Here is a 21758-nt window from a genome sequence, read left to right on the forward strand (position 1 = left end):
TTAATGAATTCAAACAAACGCACTATTTCTCGTGCTTATCACTGTGATATACGCGAGCAAACGAAAGAGATGAATTTATGAGCCGATGGTAGAGAGTGATGGTCAGGTAGACTTGTAAGTAATAGATAAAAAAACCCATTTGTTTGTACATTAAATATTCTTCAAAGACCAAGAGAGGCCAGTGAGGGAATGCGAAGAATCATTAAATAAATACATTACTATGTATAATGATAGTGTGTGTTGATACGATCTCCTTTATGATTTATTACTGAGAACTACACTAACTTTCGTTGATCTCTTGATAATCTTTTTTTTTTTTTTTACTTTGGGGTAAAATATCCTCATCACTTAGTTTATCTTGTTTTATTTGACATTTTAGTGGATCCTTTAGAGTAGTGTATTATACTCAGGTGACCGGTAAGGCCATCGAGCCTCTTGTTCAACTTAAATTTAAATTGTTTTATTTTTTTCTTGTTTCAGAATTTAACGTTCATGTTGGATTTCTCTCAAAAAGCACAAAAAAAACGTTTGTTTAAATTTGGTTGAAATTACTCTGCTGTTTGAAGGGCTTCAAATTTATCTAGATCTACACTCGGCACTCAGTGTCAAGTGTGCAGTGAGGGTTTTTAATCGTGCCAACGGGACCTCGGTTTTTAAGGTCTCACCCGAAAGACCCGTGACTTTCACTTCTCCTCCGGGCGCTTGGCAAAGGAACTGTCACTACCTATTTGTTAACCTATTAGATTTGACGCGGCGCGGCAAACGAGAATCGAACCCTGGCCTACCGATCACGAAGCGAACGCCCTACCACTAGGCTACCGTGACCGGTTATTTCGAATAAGAAGGGACTTAAAATCATCAAATTTTATTAGTTGGCCGCATCTTGGGTCCACAAAGTGTTTCAACTAAAAAATAAGGTCACCGTTACCTATTTTTGGAATTGCACATTTTCAATTTTTTTCAGTTGCTGTATCCTGGGTCCTCGTGTTGTTTCAAGTAAAAAAAAAAAAGAAAAGAAAAAAAACTGCTGTGACTATAATTTGGAATTTCACACTCTTATCTCAATATTTAGGATACTAAAAGGCTTAGAATTGCTAAACTTTGTTAGTTGACACAATTGGGTCCTCAGATTGTGTTAACCGAAAAGTAGGTCACAATGACACATTTTTGGAATAAGGCTTTATCTAATTATTTCGGATAATAAACAGCTTGGAATCATCCACCTTTGTCAGTTGATGCATCTTCGGTTATCATGATAGTGTTAATCAAAAAGTAGGTAATTTTGGCCAACTTTTGGAATTTCAAGTCGTTTAGAATACAGTTGTAGAATATATCAGAAGCGCGATTCTAGACCCTTGAACCTCTTTAAATTTAAAATAAAGTAGGATTAATTAATAAATGCACGCTTAGCTAGCGCTATATATTATTGTCTGTGCCGTGGGGATGCATCACAGAGGTGCAAAAGGACTCCAAGTCGGCACTAGTTATGTAATAGCACCTTGCAAAAAGCAAACCGAAAAATCCCAAAACTTTCAAAATGATGCGGACAATATAATTAATATATGTATATCAAAAGAAATCAAGCTTTTGTAATTTTTTCGCTCAATAAGTTTTAAGAATTCAAGACTTTGAGACTATCAAAAACGAAAGAACCTGCAGTAATTAGATTGTATTGCATGTACACAGTCCAGATAAAAATCCAAAAATAGTATATAAACTATAAGAACGGCACTCAGAAAGAACTGCAACAATCTTGAAACAAACACTCATGATGTTACTGAATAAATTATTTATTTTTCGGGCCGGGGTGGGGATGAGGAGTAAAGGACATTGTAATCTCAGGTGACCTATTGCTATCTGTTTTCGTCTGTCGTTGTGCGTTAACATTTGTACTTTTTTAGCTTCTTCTCTGAAACCGCTCAACCAATTTCAACATATAGCATCTATGGATGAAGTGGGAAAAAATTTTGAGTTTCATGGTCCCTACCCCCTGGGACCTTAGGGGTGGGGCCAAAACCACTAAAATTAATGCAATCTTTAAAAATCTTCTTTTTTACTCCTGGACATCAAGCAGTCAAACTGCTGGCATGATTGTAATAAGCATTCTCTAAGCGTCCTCTACCAAAATTGTGAAATTCATGGCCCTAGGGTCAGGGGTTCTTGTGCTAGGGTGGGGCTCTGTTGAATATTTAATTTCATTAATAGATTAATTTGTTTCCTGAATTTTATTACAAAATTGCTTAATTTTAACATTGAGGGGCACAAAAACATATACAATTCCTATCCAAAATAATCTTTGTGCACGTCTTTAATTAAGGTGAAAAACAACTTCAAAGCTGCTCCATTGTTGAAAAACATTTTTTTATTTTTTGATAAGTGACATTTGTTGTTCACAATTCTAAGTACTCAGTTTTTTCTCCAACTTTCACATATGTAAACATACATATTACTGTGTTAACCTTTTAACTGGAGAAAATATAAAGTCTATTGCATTTCTCTCCTGAGAGGAGATATCTGGATGCCAAAGGTCCACAATAAGCACACAACGAGACCCCTCCTCCTCCCTACCCTGGTGACTGACTCCATGGAGAAAAGAATCATTGAACAACAAACATTTTCCCACCTGCCACTTGTTCTGCATCCCAGAAACTGTTAGAATACACTCATCAACAGTTTTTAGTCCTGGAAGATAAAATAAGACAAAACATTCAACGAACATTGCATGTCACAATTCCATTATGTTTGCAAGCGTGTATAGTTATCAGCGATGATGAACCCCGCATCGATGGAGCGCAAAATTAATAACCAATTATAAATATAACAGAATTGCTTCATGTAAAATAGCAACAATTCGATTATTGCATACAGTAATTGAATTGATGACCGTAATACATGTACTAGTATTTCAATTAAAGATAGCAATACATGTATTTCAATATCTGAGCGCATTAATTCAAATTAATTGTTGCTCATTAATTTAATTGTTGATACCAGACAAAGGAAATGTATCCAGATTACCTACAGTCTTTCAAGATGGTAATTTATGTTTTTTGGCCTAGCTCTTCTTTAAAGTATTTGCTGGGATTACTTTTGACCTAATTTTAAATTGAATTCTATTAAAATGATTCATTTTCTTCATAATTCAATTACTAGTATAGACATTAAGGTGGGATTCTTGTCAGATTTCTGACTTCTTAAATTTTTAAAGTATTCTTAGATGCCTTTACATTGAAACAATATGAATTAGAAAAATCATAATTTCTTTCCTTCTTACGGCCTTACAACTTGTTTTAGAAAATTGTATCCTGAATGTAAAATCCAGCTGGGACTACTAGTTTATTTTTAGCAGAACAGCAATGTAAGAAAATACATGTACCAAGTTTTCCTTATTATGTTCCCCAAACGAAGTTTGGGAACATATTGTTTTTACTCGGTTTCTTATTATTATTATTATTATTATTATTATTCTTTTTATTCTTATTTCTTCTCCGGTACTTTTTTGTCCGCGAGTGTTCTCGGAAACTACTCATCCGATTAAGGTGAAACCTTTTTAGGGTTAATAGGCATGTTATGTAGATTTGCGGAACGAAGGTCATTTTGCGCGCACGCGCATGCACGTGCATGCGCGTGCAATGCGTAAAATGACCAATATACTTGATATAGCTATAACTTTTATATTTTTTGATGAAATGCTTTGATACTCAGAATATAGGGATATATTAAAATTGTAAACAAGATGACATGGTCAACATGCACATGCATGCACGTGCGCGCACGTGAAAAGCGTAAAATGACCAATATACTTGATATAGTCGTAATTTTTATACTTTTTGATGAAATGCTTTGATACTCAAAATGTTTATATATATTAGAAGTGTTGACAAGATGACATGGTCATCATGCACATGCATGCATATGCATGCACGTGCGCGCGCGTGCAATGTGTTAAATGATCAATATACTTAATATAGCCGTAATTTTCATATTTTTTTTAATGAAAAGCTTTGATATTAAGAATAAACAGATATATTAAAAGTGAAGACAAGTTGATTTGGACATCATGCACATGCGCGCGCGTGCAATGTGTTAAATGACCAATATACTTAATATAGCCGTAACTTTTATATTTTTTGATGAAAAGCTTTGATACTAAGAATAAACAGACAAATTATAAGTGTAGACAAGATGGCATGGTCATTATGAACATGCATGCAGATGCGCGTGCGCGCAATGCTAAGATGACCAATATACTTGACATAGCCGGAACTTATGTATTTTTGAGGAAATGTTTTGATACTGAGAATATAAAGATGCATTAATAGTATAGACGGGATGACATGGTCATCCTGCACATGCAAGCACGTGCGCGCGAGAGAAATGCAAAAAACGACCAATATACTTCATTGCCATATTTAATGAAGCTTACACGAAATAAGACCCCAAAGGGGTGTTGGGGAGCGTTTGGGGAACATCTGTAACGGTCCCCGTTACAATTATAACTAGTTGATAATGAATTAAGTTCACAGGTGCTTGACGTTTAAAAGAAAAAATTATAATTTACCGGTCTTCCTGACCATCAAAAACTATGAAAGCGTTTTTTGATTATATATTATAAAACATAGGTAATCGGAGATTACAGAGCTCACCTCAACGAATGTTGCCTTTAAGTAAGGCAAAGTCCCACACTGAACTAATAATCTAGGAGTGTGCATCCCTAGATGCAACATTTATGCAATTTTGGTCTGATAGGGCTTGTAGTTACTTGGTAATAGACTTATCTGAAAACTTAAAACTAGTCACTCATCCAGAAAATGTAAGTCAAATCCAGCATCCGAGGCAAGTTTTGAGATTGATCGTCCCTTGATGCATCATCCATGCAAGTTTGGATCAGATAGGCCTTATAGTTACTTGGAAATGAGATCTGCTCCAAAAATTTTAATCTAGTAACTCATCCGGAAAATGTAGGTCAGATCCAGCATCTGAAGCAAGTCCAGTAGTGTGAATCCTTAGATGTATCATCCATGCAAGTTTGGTCAATATAGGGCTTATAGTTACCTGGAAATGAGATCTGATCCAAAAACTTTAACCTGGTCACTCATCCGCAAAATATAGGTCAGATCCAGCATCCGAAGCAAGTCCAGTAGTGTACATCCTTAGATGTATCATCCATGCAAGTTTGGTCAATATAGGGCTTATAGTTACTTGGAAATGAGATCTGCTCAAAAAACTTTAACCTGGTCACTCATCTGGAAAATATAGGTCAGATTCAGCATCCGAAGCAAGTTCAGTAGTGTGCACCTTAGATGTATCATCCATGCAAGTTTGGTCAATATAGGGCTTATAGTTACTTGGAAATGAGACCTGCTCCAAAAACTTTAACCTGCTCCAAAAACATTAACCTGGTCATTCTTTAGCTGAAATTGCAGCATCTGAAACTTTGACTGGTACAATGAAACACACTAGAAGCATCCTCCATGCATCTCTGACTAATAATGGCCATAGAAGTACTTGAAAAGAAAACTGCTCCAATAACCTTAACCTGGGACTCCGACACCGACGCCGAGGGTATTACATAAGCTCCCCCAACTTCGTTGAGGTGAGCTAAAAATTCTTGTATAAATCTCTTATTCAATTGACCTTTCAGTTGCATCATTAACAATGGTTAATTATCAAAGATAAATAGCAAAGGGGATCGAATAACCTCTCAGTATAATGCAAATTAATTCATCCCTGCCCAGCACCACTCCACTCTCTACCATCGGTTCATATATATATGTACCTCTGTCGTTGGCTCGCGTATATTATGAGAATAAGCACGAGAAATAATTCATTATAGTTAAACACCTGTGCTAATGTTTTTTTTTTTTTTTTTTGTTTTTTTTTTTTTTTTAAGATGGATACATATATTTATTAAATAAATCTAGAACTATTAGTTTAATTTGAAATAATCTATGGAATGTCATGTGTTTTTTTTTTTTTAAATTATGTCAAAAATCTTTGACGCAAGCCCATTGCAGAGGTGTCTGAGAGAGAAACAAACGACAACTCTGCAAAGGAGGTTGGCCCTGGCTGAGTAGTCCAGAATTTAAAAAATCTGGTAAAAAATAGCTTTACAACTTAGTACCCTGTTTGCCTCCTAGATGCCCAAAGCAGAGATTTTAAATAAAAACAGGTTTATAAAGGATCAAATCACGCGACCAGCCCCGTATTTATATCCTGATAGATGTTTACATGTAACAAGATGCCCATGGTCCACAAAGCTCACCTGTGATACTTTAGCCCTCCAGAAGATTTTTATATTCCCTTGAAAAATTGTGACCCCATCTTATGGCTATATTTGAGCCACGATACGATATGTATCACGATACATGTATATTGAATTGGCTATAAAATTTTTTTTTGTATTGAACAAAACATTTCTTCACAAATGAGAATAATTTATTCAAAGAAGTTGTACATGTGTATCTGTTGTGAAACAAAATTATTTTACACAAGTGGTGTTAATTATTATCATGTATTTCTTATTTATATTTATCATATTCATTTTATATACTAAACCAAAATGTTATAAGTTAACAAAAAAAAAACATAAGTCAGAATTTTTTTTGTTGTTGCAATATTTTGATATTTCTTCATATGTATCGATATGCGTATCATCCTCACACAGAATCGATATTATCGATATCTCGTCCCAGCCCTACTTATGACCCCACCTTAACTCTAAGGGGTCTCTGAATCCAAACATCATGGTGTTTCTTTAATATCAATATGACTAACATGACCTTGCAGTTATGGAGTAGAAAATGCTTTACCTGTAGTATACATGTACATGTGCATGCAACATGCGTCATTTTAGACAACTCTAACTCAGAGTTCCTTATTTTAAAAGCAAAAGCCAGAAACGCTTCAATGCCATTATTCACAAAAAATAATTTCAAAGCTCCTTTTGAGTTTAATATAAAAGTTTAAAATGTGATAATTAAATTTTAGAGGCCTTACATGTATGCCATTGTCCGAATAGAGCAGGGTTCGAATGACCAGACACAGTCGAACATGTTCGTACTGAAAATTAACTCATCTCTTTTCAGTCAGTTGAAAAACTATGAAGGATTTAATGAAAAATTACATTGTTTTTATGGAGTACAAAAAAGCATGATAGATACCACAGATTTACATAAAAAATAATAAAAATGATTATTAGATTCTCAATTTCCTATGTTTAAAATTTCAAGAGCATGTATCTAATACTTTTTATTTTATAGCATAATTAATGACCCCTCTTAAAGAACTTCGGTTATTCATAACGTCAAAAACACACTATAACGACGTCTTTATTACCCATCATTCGAAAAATCGTTTTAAAAAATCAGTTATTTAAAAACGTAATTAGATTTTTTAACCTGAGATTTTCTAAATTTTTTTAATTTTTATAAATTATGTAAAAATAGTTGCTTTCAAAGAGTAAATACACTTTATGTTACTATGCTGCGCGAAGTATTGCGCAATGAAGACCTCAGTCGGCCCCCTTAAATTTTTGGTTCACCAAATTCATTTTTGCAGAAAATTGAAAACTTCAACATTAGCAGTAATAAAAAAGTTAAATTTTTTATTTATTTTTGCACAAATTGGGTCAGCAACAGTAGATCCATACACCAACTTGATAAAAACAAGAGGCCCATGGGCCACAGTGTTCACCTGAGTCAATATGGCCCTGCTGTTCTTCATCAGCAGATTTTTTTATTATATATTCCTATGTAAAACTTTTATCCCCATATTGTGACCCCCCCCCCCATTTTTATAGATGTAGCCCCAACCTACTACTCAGAGTCATGATTTGAACAAAATTGAATCTACAATACCTCAAGATACTTCCATATCAATGTGACTAAATATGGCTTTGCTGTTCTTGAGAAAAAGATTTTAGAGAATTTTTTCCTATACATCCATATGTTAAACTCTGCTGGTGCATTGTGTTCCCACCCTACCCATGGGGATCCTCATTTGAGCAAACTTGATCTACACTACCTGAGAATATTTCCATATCAAATGACTAAACATGGCTTTGCTGTTTTTGTGAAGATTTTTGAGTATTTTTCCCTATATATCCCTATGTAAAACCCTATAGTGACTCACCCTACCTCTGGGGGTCAAGATTTGAACAAACTTGAAATTACACTACCTGAGGATGCTTCCACATCAATATGATTATTCATGTCTCTTTTTTCTTTAGAAGAACATTTTTAAAGATTTTTTCCTATATATTTTCCTTGTAAAACTTTGATCCCCCATTGTGGCCCCGACCCTATCTCTGGGGGTCATCATTTTAACAAATTTGAATCTACACCACCTGAGGATGCTTCCATATCAATATGACTAAACATGGCTTTGGTGTTCTTGAGAAGGACAATTTTTGAAGATTTTTTCCATCATATTTCTATGTAAAACTTTGATCCCCCATTGTGGCCCCACCTTACCTCAGGGGTCATAATTTGAACAATTTAAATCTTCACTACGTAAAGAAGGTTTCATATAAGTTTCTACTTTTTTGGTCAGTGGTTCTTGAGAAGATTTTTAAAAGATACAACTAAATTTTCACTAATTCTTAATTATCTCCCCTTGAAAGAGGGCATTGCCTTTCATTTGAATAAACTTGAATCCCCTTCACCCAAGGATGCTTTGTGGCAAGTTTGGTTGAAATTAGCCTAGTGGTTCTGGAGCAGAAGTCAAATATGTAAAAAGTTTACAGATGGACGGACAGCTAGATAGACGGAAGACGGACAAAATGTGATCAGAAAAGCTCATGAGTTTTCAGCTCAGGTGAGCTAACAAGATGTCAATGAGCCACATCACTCATCTGAGTACTTTGGCTGGGAAATTAAAAAGTTAAAATATATAACTTGTCTCAATCTACCACCCAGGGGGGATGATTTGAACACACAAATCTACACTATAACTTCCATATTTCTTTGACTAATCATACCTTTAGAAGATTTTAAAAGACTTTTTCCTATATATTTCTATGTAAATGTTTGATATTCTATTTTTGCCTCACCCTACCCCCAGGGGTCATGATTTGAACAAACTTGAACAAAGCTTGGTTGAAATTGGCCCAGTGGTTCTGCAGAAAAAAGATGAAATTGTAAACAGTTTATGACAATGACAGACAACTGAAAAATGTTGTTCAGAAAAGCTCACTTGAGCCTTCAGATTAGGTGAGCTAAAAAGGCCGTACTAACCCATAATCATGATAATTATAATATTAATTATAATATTAATTATAATATTAATTATAATATTAATTATAATATACCCATACAGAGTTTGAAATGAGACTTTAGTACCGAGACAAGATTTGTTCAGTTCTTTTCTTTAACTTGTAAATGTTTTATTTTTCAAACTCTGGCATAAGTTAAATAGGATTTGTTATACAAGGGAAAACATATTTTACAAAAGTTTAAAATTCTACCTAAATGACATCGGATTCTGATGTTTGTTGGTCCACAGTGTGTTGATATTGTCGTTCCTGGGTTGACAACAGAAAACAAAACATTTCCAAAGACATTTCTGTTCATTATATTATGTAATTTTGTTATTATCCCAAATGTTTTTTCACATATGGCAACATTATCTTGCACAACCCTTCCCTGGTTTATGAGATGAAATACACACCACTGTCCATTTGGAGTGTTATTCTTTGACCAAAGGTGCTGATACTTTGGCTTACTCACAAACAGAAAATCAGAAAAAATTGTTTCTTTATTATATTCTAACAGTCTGACATCATCTGCGAATTGGTGACATGATTGCGGGCTGTAAACCGCTTCCAATTTCAAATCTTTCAGGTGAAAAACCAAAGGATCTGTGGCACTGCCATTCAGCATTTGTCCATTTGACCCATGAACCTGCAAAGATTGTTCTACTCTGCGTGTTGATTCTAGTGTTTCTGTCTGAAACTTACAGAGTTGTTTATATCTCTGACACGCTCTCACTGTAACTTGACGATACAGAGTACATCTTACACAGTTAGGGTTAATGCAAGAAGAAAATTCACTAACACTGTCATTGGTCACCTCTGTCTCTCTTAAAATCCGTCGTAGTAAGTAAAATATGAACAGGGAACACAGAAATGTTGTAACTGTTACCACAAACAAATGCTCAAACATTGCATTTACAGTAAACTAAAGTCTAACGTTAAATAGAATCTACGTTATGGGGGCAGACATATTGGATTTGCTATCGGGTACTACTAAACAGAGTTCGCTAGAGTACGATCGATAAAGTACTTTAGAGTACGCTGGTACATTTTTTATAATTTAATGCAACTAAATTGTTTATTTATATACATACACCTTAAATAAACATTATTATAAAATAATATTGCAATATTTGTCTCATGCATCCCGATCCCGATTATATTTTGTTTTGAGAAAATATTGAGCGACATATTTCATCGATGACTAATCCAGGATTAATACTTTCTCTGAATAATTTAATTTATTCAAGATCTTTGATTTACTTGTTTTCTTTTCCTATTTTTGTTTAATTGTATGTTTTTAATCTTGTCTTTTTATTCATTTTTTCTTTCTTTCTTGATTGTTTTTTCCCTTTCGCGTTCTTTTCTTTTTCCCCTTTTTTAAAAGCTGTAGAAGAAAATAATAAAAATAAATCTATATTTTTTCTTATTTTCTTCAAGCGATCCATGTAAGAATGTACGCCAATCTGGGTAACATGGGCCCTAAGAGGTTAGATCATGATTTTTGATGTGAATGGGCATGGAAATTTTGGTAAAACAATTAAGTGACAACACTATACGAGTTATAAGTATTTTATACATGGCCGTAGGAATCGGGGGGGGGGGGCGTGCCCCCCCCCCAATAATTTTGCCGATATATAGATTACTATAGTAAACATACATACTATATGCCTGTGCCCCCTCAATAAAAACGTCTGATGACCTTTTTTTTGGGGGGGGGGGCTTGTCAAGAAATTTTTGGTAGTAGATAGTGCCCCCTCAACTGAAAATGTATGGCTGTGCCCTCCCTCCCCCCCCCCCCCCAACTGAAATTGCTTCCTACGGGCCTGTTATATATCGAAAGACTCTAAAAAAAAGTTGCAGATAAGTCGGACTAAAATGAAGTCGAACTAGATCTAGGTCTCAAAATACAGGTACATTTACTATAGGTTTATAAGGAAAAGTGCAAGTTTTTGCTCTTCAAAGCAAATTTTACGATTATCCCCGAGTACCCAACCTCCTATTCTCTTTAGAGAAGTGGACAGGCTTTCGCCTACATCCAAAAAGCCTGTCCACTTCTCTTAAGAGAATACCCAACCTCCGCCACCATTAGCGGACCGCATTACTCTCCAAATATATCTTTTGATTTGTTCGTGCACGGATCTAGAGGGAGGTCGTGGGCAGGGGGAGGGGGGTGCCCCCTCCCCCCCCCCCCCCCGATTTTGCAGAGTAAGTAAAAGTATATACTGAGGCAAAATAAACAAGATGTGTTTGTGAAACACTGATGCCCCCGTATGACAACTTATAGCGAAGGTTAAACTTTCTCAAATGCAAATCAAATATGTTGGTACCCAAAGTAAGGTCTTGTACCGAGGAATATACCTGTGAAATATGAAAGCCCTAGCAGCAACCATTGAAAAGATATGGAAAAGGTTAAAGTTTTTCAAAAGTATGTCAAACATCAAGGTCAGGGTAAAAATAAACGGTGCCCAAGGAAAGGCCTTCTCACAACTTGAGAAATACACATGTGAGGTGTGAAAGCCCTAGCACCAATCGTTCAAAAGAAATGGCCAAAGCTAAAATTTTCCAAAAGTAGGTCAAAATCCAAGGTCAAGGTCAAAGTTGTTGGTATCCAAAGGAAGGTCTTGTCACAAGAATGACATATATGAAGAATGAAAGCCCTAGCACCAACCATTCAAAAGATATGGCCAATGTTAAGTTTTTCAAAAGTAGGTCAAACTCCTAGGTCAAGGTCAAAGGGTCAAAGGGGTTGGTATCCCAAGGAAGGTCTTGTCACAAGGACTACACATGTGAAGTATGAAAGCCCTAGTATATGGAACGCCGGGACTGTCTTATATGAGTATTAAACATTATATGCAGTGTTCTCTTCATTATATGTGGTATCATTTTAATTATATGAAGTAGTTTTTACAGTTTATCATGTGCAACTTCCATTATATACAGTACTTTTTTCATTATATGATGTAGATGTGTCATTATATTATGTACATCTATCATTATATGAGGTGTTTTTATCATTATATGAAGTGCTTTTAACATTATATGCGGTAGATCTAACATTATATGCAGTAAACACAACAATATATTATGTACGCCCCGATAATTTTGAAGGAAAAAAAACCACACACACACACACACTCACGCACACACACACACCCTCACACACACAAAGAAATGAAAAATGAAAGAAAAATAAACGAGAAAAACAAAATTACAACATTTGTAATGGCAATATCTGTGGTCAATGGAGCGGCGAAGTGTGAAAGCTATTGTTTACACAGACGCAAATTGGGATGTACATGTACGTGTATATTATATACCTGTACCTGGCGTTTGTAAACAATAAGCATGATATCCATCTCTCTACGTGCAAGTTTGCTACAAAGTCTTCATCAGGCCCACAGCTAGCAACGTTTTTGGAAATTCTATTTTTTTTTGGGGGGGGGGGGGACTCTCTAAGTTGCCGGAATTTTTTTCTTTTCAATTCTTTTGTAATTTACCCGATTTCGACCTGACAGCAACAGAAAGTGTGTATGAAAGGGGGGGGGGAGCAGCGTCTAAGTTAATGAATTTCTACATATCGAAACTTAAGCAAAAAAAAAAAAAAAAAAAAAAAAAAAATTCTCAGAAAAAGTGGAGAAATAGGTCAAAAATTAGAGCACCCCTTCCTGACACCTTCCCCCAGCGTATAACAGGCCTGTTCATTGTCTAATGAATTGGTCTATCGATGTTTGGAAATCTTTGATGAATCGAAGTTGTAAGCTATTAAAATTAAAGCAATATACTAAAATACTGGGTAACAAATACCATTTAAGGATGGATTCTTGTCAGCATTTTACGTCGTCAATGGGTCTCCATAAATTATGCAAGTCGTAAAATGCAAAATTCATATTTAATTATACTGAAGGAAAAACTATTAGTTAATTTGTCAGTTTAAGTAATGTTGAATCTATTTCTTTTGAAATTAATAAATTTTTCGTAATATTTTCTTTGATTTGCGACAATCGTCATAATATTCGCAGTTCGGTAGCGAATGTCAACATGTCCAGATCAAACCCCGAGAGGGTTGTTTTGTAAAATCAACAAACTGTGAACATTATCGAAGCATTGCAGAAACCCAGGGACAGTTATGACAAATTAAATCATAGTTATTTATGCTCGGGAAATTCCGATCAGCCAAAAGGGAAGCTTGAACTTGAAGCTAGGTCACAAACATGTGCAAGATTGCAGATCCACGTTGCCTCGTCTGAAGTCATGTCGTGTGCAGTGAGCATGTAAGTTAGTTATATATGTCTGAAGATTTTTATAATTTTGAAATTGAATTCAATTACATGCTGGTTTGTATTGATTTATGGGAATTCGCACGGAAATTATAGTCCTGTTATCAATATTTCGTCTGCTTATTCCCGCGACTTGTCAACATTTGAAGAGGATATATTTCGTGTGTTCGTCAGGTTTATGAATTCACAAAAATAGCATTTTTTGTATATGATTACAACAAATTTTATATTTTAACTAGCCTACTTTGTTCAAGACACAACAATCATCAAGTTATTAAAAAAGTAAGGTGTCCCGCTTGGGTACAAATCAAACGGAAAAATAACTTGATATTGTATGTGGAAATATCAATAATATTGAAACACACAATTGTCTAATAAATAGAGCAAAATGAAACATTATTGTTAAAAAACTATTTATATTTATTGTTTTTTTTTGGAACACTTCTAGTATGCCGGTCCCCATAAATATGGCGCTAAAATATGTGCCGCCGAAGGCGGTGTATTATAATAAAGCGATCGCGTGAGCGATCGAAAAAAATCAATAAAAAGGCCAAAAAACGTCAAAATAAGCCCAGAAATGAATTCCTTGTAAAAAATGAGGTTTAAAAAACTGGTTTTTAAACACAGTTTTTTAAATTCGAAGTAAAACATAATCCAGAAATAAAACTACACGCTTCTTGTAAAATCGACTTTTAATGTTGTCAACTTCGAAGGTTGTCTCGAGCGCGTTCTGTAGAAATAAATGAATATTCATGAGATTTTCGTCACTGATACATACTAGCATGTGACGTAATTTGTAAACAGAAACAGCTGATTGTATGAAATGCCGGTGAAATTAAAGGATATTTACCAGAAAAGCGCCGATTTAACTTGTTTAATTCAGTGGTTAATTGGATTGAATGTTCTGATTGATTTAAATGGGGAAACATGTAAAAGTTGTGAGACGGGAAAATTTGGATTAAGGAAGGATTCTAGTTATTCCAGAGACGAACATGTTTGGAGATGCTCCAACAAAAAATGTCACAAGAAAGTGTCCGTGAGAGTTGGGAGCTGGTTCGAGAATCATAAATTAACTCTGGAAAAAATTCTTTTAATTACTTATTTTTGGGTGTACCAAGTAAGTGAATTATTTGTCAGACACGAACTTGAAATTGCATGTCAAACCATCGTAGACTGGTACAATTTCGCACGGGAGGTTTGCACCTGCGTATTAGAAAAGGAATCTGAGAAAATAGGAGGAGAGGGGAAAGTTGTCGAGATAGACGAGAGCAAATTTGGAAAGAGAAAATTTCATAAAGGACGAAAAGTTGAAGGTGTGTGGGTGTTTGGAGGGATAGAGAGAGGATCAAAGAAGTGTTTTTTCACGACAGTGACAGATCGCTCGAGAGAAACATTACTCGGCATCATAAAACAAAATATTTTACCGGGAACTACTATTATATCTGACTGCTGGAAAGCATATGACATTCTCGACCAGGAGGGATTCGATCACTTAAAGGTTAACCATTCTCTGCATTTTGTTGACCCTACCACTGGTGCACACACAAACACGATCGAGTCAACTTGGAGAGCATTGAAAAAATCACTGCCAGTGAGCGGGACTGTTAAATCTCTCTATGACACTTATTTTAGCCAGTACTGTATACGTAAAAAATACTTAAAAGATTCCTCAGATCCTTTCCTAAAATTTCTAGAACTTATAAAGTCCGTGTATAACCCCCAAATTCTCATCCCTCAACTTACTTCCGACAAACCTACATCGCCTAAGAAACAACGACATGTGCTACTGCCTATTTTGTCTCCAAATATTAATGACAGCATGGATGATTTTGATATTTAAGGTAAGTAGTGTTTTTATTTTTTTGATACCGGCATTTCATTATTACCTAATCACTCGATCGAATGCGTTTTGTTGAAGCGAGGAGAAAATGGCGGTTTGTTTACATTGTGCATAGCAACGGCAAGGGAAATAACCGCTCATGCGCAGTCGCGTGATTCTGGGGACCGGCATACTAGAAACTTCCCTTTTAAATTTTTACTTTTCTGTACTTTTAGGATAAAAAATGTCTATTTATTTATATCCAATACATTATAATATAAGACATTATGCATATGGTAGAATCTATTAAAATATCTTCATTCATTTAAATCAATAAATGAAATACAGATGAGATAAGTTGTTTAATCTTATAATCAATTTCCATTTATTTAATTTAGAAAAATAGTCTAAGGGATGTTCATGTTTAATTCTTAGGAGAAAATCAACCCTACTTTACCCTAGACTAGAAAAAGACTGGAGGTCAGAATGCAGGATGATTGAGCAAGGAGTGCTGGCAGATGGACTATTGAGGTACATGTATAAGAAATATGGACACAACTTTATCTAACTATCATGTAATGCAGCATCTGTGTTGCTATGTAAAATATATTACTTTTTTTTAAATTATAGGTCAACAAAAAATTTGGACTTTCATCAGGTGGACACATGTTCAGCAAGAAATTCTCACATCAAATGAATGATGGCTGTCTGTGGAAAAGAGATTTTCTCAGAATATATCACAGATCAGAGGCAGGAATTACATATTTATCTGATCAAAGAAATGTTTTTGTAGAAATATGGAAGTCAATGCAATATGTTATCATAGTCACTGCTGCTAAATGTTGCATGATTCCATTCTTGATTTTTTTCAGGAACTTTCAGTCAAAAATAGTTTTATTTATAATTATATAATGTTTAATTATGTGATTCCCAAGTACCCGATACAGTGGACACTTTGTAGAATGTGATTACTTTGCAAAATCTTTGATTCAGATTTGAAATCTTACTCCCAGAGTGAATTTTTCAAGCATTATCTTTCATTAGATTACAATGTGAAGATTTACATGTACTGGCATTACAACAACTTGTAAATGATATATACCTAGCTCTATGTATTCAGTTGTTTTACATTTTCAAATACAGTTAAAATCTTAAAATACAGTTCTGGAATACATAAAAATGTGCCTGCTTTAGATCATTTAGTTAAAGGGTGATTTTAAGCAAGAGCATGCCGAACAAAATTGCTGGTAGTGGCCGGGTTAAAATTTAGATTTTTACAAATGAACTACATACATGTACTTGCAGTAGAAACCCTCAAGAGGTAATTTTTAATTCATTTCAATATAAGTTATTGACACTGATCAATAAATGTTTGTGCTACAAATTCTTAAAAAGAAATTTCATCCTTGAATAAGTATTTTGCATCTAAATGTGAAATTAAGTTTGATAGCTGCATGCATATTATTGTTACAAAGTTCAAGGATGTCATTTTCAGGCAAAGATGTCAAAGGGCATTTGATTGTCATAGATGGCTTTTGTTATCTTAAAACTCCAGCAAATTTTACGCAATATGTGATCACAATGAGGAGTTATATTTATTGGTGCTGAACAAACTATATACTTATAAATGTGTGTAGGTATTTATTGTCCCTCGCTTTCGCGAAAGAGAGGGGACATTAAATCTCATTCGTCTGTCGGGCTGTCTGTCACAAAAACTTTAACCTTGGCCATAACTTTTGAGTGAGAAGAGATTGGGCTTTTGTATTTCACATGTACATTACCTGTAACAAGACCTTTTCAAATATACTGTGAATTTTGATCCCGTGGCCTTGGCCTTGAAGTTTGACCTACTTTTCAAAAAAATTAACATTACCTTAAATTGGTCATAACTTTTGAATGAGAAAAGATAGGACTTTCATATTATGCCTGTTTATTACCTGTGACAAGACCTTTTGAAATTATACTATGACTTTTGACCCCGTGACCTTGACCTTGAAGTTTGACCTACTTTTCAGAAAATTAACATTTCTTTAAATTGGTCATTAAATTTAAATGAGAAAAGATGGGGCTTTCATATTAAATATGAACATTACCTGTAAGAATACCTTTCCAAGTGTACTATGATTTTTGACCCCATGACCATTACCTTGAAGTTTGACCTACTTTTCAAAATTTTTATCTTTGCTTATAACTTTTGATTTAGAATAGTTAGGGCTTTCATATTTAACATGTGCATTAGTAGTGACAAAGTGTTTCCAAGCATGCTATAATTTTTTACCCCTTTACCTTGACCTTCATGTTTGACCTAAATTTCAAAAATTTTATATTTGGTGATTACTTTTGAATGACATATGATAGGGTGTTCATATTTGACAAATGCATTACCTGTGTCAAAATGTTTCTGAATATGCTATGATATTTGACCCCGTGACCTTGACCTTCCAGTTTGACCTAATTTTCAAACATTTCATCAGTTTGCTAACTTTTGAAGGAGTAAAGATAGGGCATTCATATTTGACAAGTGCATTACCTGTGACAAGCATTTCCAAATGTACAATGATTTTTAATCCCATGACCTTGACCTTGAAGTTTGACCTAATTTTTAAAAAGTTTATCATTGCTAATAACATTTGACTGAGAGAAGAGATGGTATTTACATTTGACATGTGCATTACCTGTTTCAAGACCTTTCTGATTGTATACTCTGGTTTCTGATATTTTTTTTACATGTGCATCACTTGTGAGAAGATCTTTTGGATTTTATTATGATATTTGACCTCATGACCTTGATCTTGAAGTTTGATGTAGTTTTGAGAAGCTATAGTCTTTGCCATAACTGTTATTAATTCAATAATTTATGTTTTTTTTTTTTGTATGATGCACAGATAAGACAGGACAAACAAACAAGACAGTTAAAATATGCCATAAATAATGGCATCCCATCCACTAAGACATCGAAAGCGGGGGACCACAATTCTTTGAATTTGCTTGTTGTTTTCAAAACTCAGTTTACAAATGTAAAATATCCAATAATAACATAATACCAGGGACCTATATGTATATAACTACATATACATGTATAGGTATATATATTAGTTCCTCTAATATTCATATATTAAGCTTTGAATGGCATGTTCACTATACATGTATATTGATTTCATGTTTATGTCATAAATAATGTATTGAAATCTTTTCTAGTCTATGAAAATTTTATATATGATTTTTCTCATAACTTTTTGGAAGGTTTATTATTTATTCCTGGTTATATTAAAGGTTAAGTTGCTTTGAATTAGTCCTGTGCATGTGAAGAATTTATGTGATAATTTTTCTGTAATTGCCACTAGAAAATTGATGTATTTTATAAAATTGTCAAACATAACATTCATAAGAATAAAATGACAGAGGAAATTCGAAATGAATATTTTGAATATCATTAGTGTAAAATACCATAAAAATAGAATGTATAACTGGGAGAAATGAATTTATTTATGTCACAATTACACCAAATTGATATGTTTTTGGGGATTAAAAATTTTTTTTATAGACATTTAAAACACTCTGTAAAATGAAGATTTCTGAAAGTATAGAGCAAATTCGGGCTAATTTTTTTTCCGATAATTTGCCTGATTACTATATCTTTTTTACCTTGTAAATTAATCTTGAACCTTTGAATATTCATCAGACAAAAATCTAAATATTTGACATTATATGGTCAATTGTAAAAATTGAGATGAAATTTCATGTGAATTCATAAAAACTGAGAATTTTGAAAAAATTTCGAGGAAATTCGGATTAAATATATTTATTGAATATAAAGGATTTCATGTTATCTTTTCACCAGCTCATTTCATATGAATTAGTCATCAAAAATAAGTAGCAACTTTAATTTTATTGTGAAAGATATTTTTTCAGTCAGCAAAATTTATTCATATGCATAAATTTCAAAACTTCTCTGTGTAAAAGTACTATTTTTAGGACTGACTTTCAAATGACCTTGACTGTAAATCAAGGTCGATGACACCAAAGTTTTTGGATGTTAAAAGAGTGTAAACAGTCTGAATATTGAGTATTCAGAAAATCAAGATTCTGCCATTATAGGAAATATGAGAAGAATCCATCCTTAAAACAACTTCAGATGATTTTTTTTATGTCATACACATTTCTGCATTTCAAAAATGGGGGGGGGGGGGGATTATGAAGGATTAATCACCCTGTTCATTTTAAATTTCATAACTATGCATTCTTTCGGCGAGTAACAAAAAATATTATACAATAATAGAAAATTATATGTATTTTAATCTTTAACTCATAAACCCTTCAAAGTTCTTTCTATGCCGTTTCGGAAAAAAAACCACACACTAGCTCCTAGCTATTTTAAAATATTCCGGTTTTTTAAATCTATAATACATATATACAGATGATTTATTGCCATTCAAGGGCCCCGAGAGGCATAAAACAATGAGACATGTTAAATTAAGCATGGTAGTAAACAGATTTGTATAAATACAGCCTAAAACAACAACAGAAGGTACCAAGGGACGATGCTTCCGGAACATACGTGAACCTATATATATATATATATATATATATATATATATATATATATATATATATATATATATATACATACACACACACATAGAAACATGTTTGACTCATGCTGGGACATTTCAGTAATTTTACCTTTTAATACTATATAGTATAAATTGTATTTAAATATGTTCCACCTCGTACCTAATGTGGTTGTCCCAGGAAGTGTATACAATATATAAATTACATCTATAATTATGAATATATACAGTACAGTTTAATAATTTGGAAAGATTCCATTAATCACAATTCAGGTAAATGAATTTTGCCAATTGCAGTAACACCTTTTTAATTTCATTGTTCATTAGCCAAACAAATTTATCAATTGGTTGTAGGTTAGAAAAATTGTAACATTCTTCATTTACAACTTTCAATAATTCTTGTCTGTCTACCTTGTTTTTCTCACAAAATAATAAAAAATGCATTTCATTACCAATAGCATTTGAATTACAGTGTTGACAAATTCTTAGCTGTGGTGGAATTTTCTTATAACTTAAATCACATAAAACATTTTTTTTTTGGTTGCATGTTTAATTGTTCTTAATTAATCAGAAAATAAAAATATCAAAATTTTGGATGAAGTCTTATTTTAGTTGGTTAGGACCCCTTTTCGATCCAGTTCGCCTCCCCAATGTCAAATTCTTGCCGACGCCCCTGTTTTTTATTATCTTTTTTGACATTGATTGTCCTATATATGATATGAATCTTTTTGAAAGTCATAATGTTCACAAAAAAGATAGAAAATGCTTCAAATTTTCTTCCACTCCCAAAATATTTCTATCAACAACCCCCCTCTCTCTCTATTTACTTCATACCATGAAATAGAATGCATGGATTTTATTTTACTCTATTACCCTACTTCATATCTTTAACAAGATGTGTTTGTGAAACACTGATGCCCCCGTATGGCAGCTTATGGCGAAGGTTAAAGTTTCTTCAAATGCAAGTCGAAATCCAGGCCAAAAGATAAAAAATGTTGATACCCAAAGAAAGGTCTTGTCTCAAGGAATACACCTGTGAAATTTGAAAGACCTAGATACAACTGTTCAGAAGTTATGGCGAAGGTTAAAGTTTTTTAAATAAAAGTCAAACGTCAAGGTCAAGGTCAAAGTGGTTGGTATCCAAAGGAAGATCTTGTCACAAGGATTACATATGTGAAGTATGAAAGCCCTAGCATCAACCATTCAAAAGTTATGGCCAAGGTTAAAGTTTTTCAAAAGTAGGTCAAACTCCTAGGTCAAGGTCAAAGGGTCAAAGTGGTTGGTATCCAAAGGAAGATCTTGTCACAAGGATTACATATGTGAAGTATGAAAGCCCTAGCTCCAACCAATCAAAAGTTATGGCCAAGGTTAAAGTTTTTCAAAAGTAGGTCAAACTCCTAGGTCAAGGTCAAAGGGTCAAAGTGGTTGGTATCCAAAGGAAGATCTTGTCACAAGGATTACATATGTGAAGTATGAAAGCCCTAGCTCCAACCAATCAAAAGTTATGGCCAAGGTTAAAGTTTTTCAAAAGTAGGTCAAACTCCTAGGTCAAGGTCAAAGGGTCAAAGTGGTTGATATCCAGAGGAAGGTCTTGTCACAAGGAATACACATGTGAAGTTTGAAACCCTAAGCACCAACTGTTCAAAAGTTATGGCCAAGGTTAAAGTTTTTCAAAAGTAGGTCAAACTCCTAGGTCAAGGTCAAAGGGTCAAAATGGTTGGTATCCAAAGGAAGGTCTTGTCACAAGGATTACATATGTGAATTATGAAAGCCCTAGCATCAACCATTCAAAAGTTATGGCCAAGGTTAAAGTTTTTCAAAAGTGGGTCAAACTC

At 33.9% G+C, this 21758-nt stretch overlaps 1 protein-coding gene across 1 annotated transcript; it reads right to left on the bottom strand.

The window, feature by feature from the left end:
* Window positions 1-2344: 2344 nt before the first annotated feature.
* LOC133205413 (aspartate beta-hydroxylase domain-containing protein 2-like) lies at window positions 2345-10236 on the bottom strand. Its single transcript, XM_061341224.1, has 2 exons — window positions 9467-10236; window positions 2345-2682 (listed from the first exon to the last, which is right to left on the bottom strand). The coding sequence occupies exons 1-2, from the start codon at window positions 10161-10163 to the stop codon at window positions 2447-2449; spliced, it is 933 nt and encodes a 310-aa protein (XP_061197208.1). The 5' UTR covers window positions 10164-10236; the 3' UTR covers window positions 2345-2446.
* Window positions 10237-21758: the final 11522 nt, after the last annotated feature.

This window comes from Saccostrea echinata, unplaced genomic scaffold (genome assembly GCF_033153115.1).
Source record: "Saccostrea echinata isolate AGI-Se365-2 ecotype Australia unplaced genomic scaffold, CSIRO_AGI_Sech_v1 ptg000054l, whole genome shotgun sequence".
In the NCBI taxonomy this organism is placed as follows: Eukaryota; Metazoa; Mollusca; class Bivalvia; order Ostreida; family Ostreidae; genus Saccostrea; species Saccostrea echinata.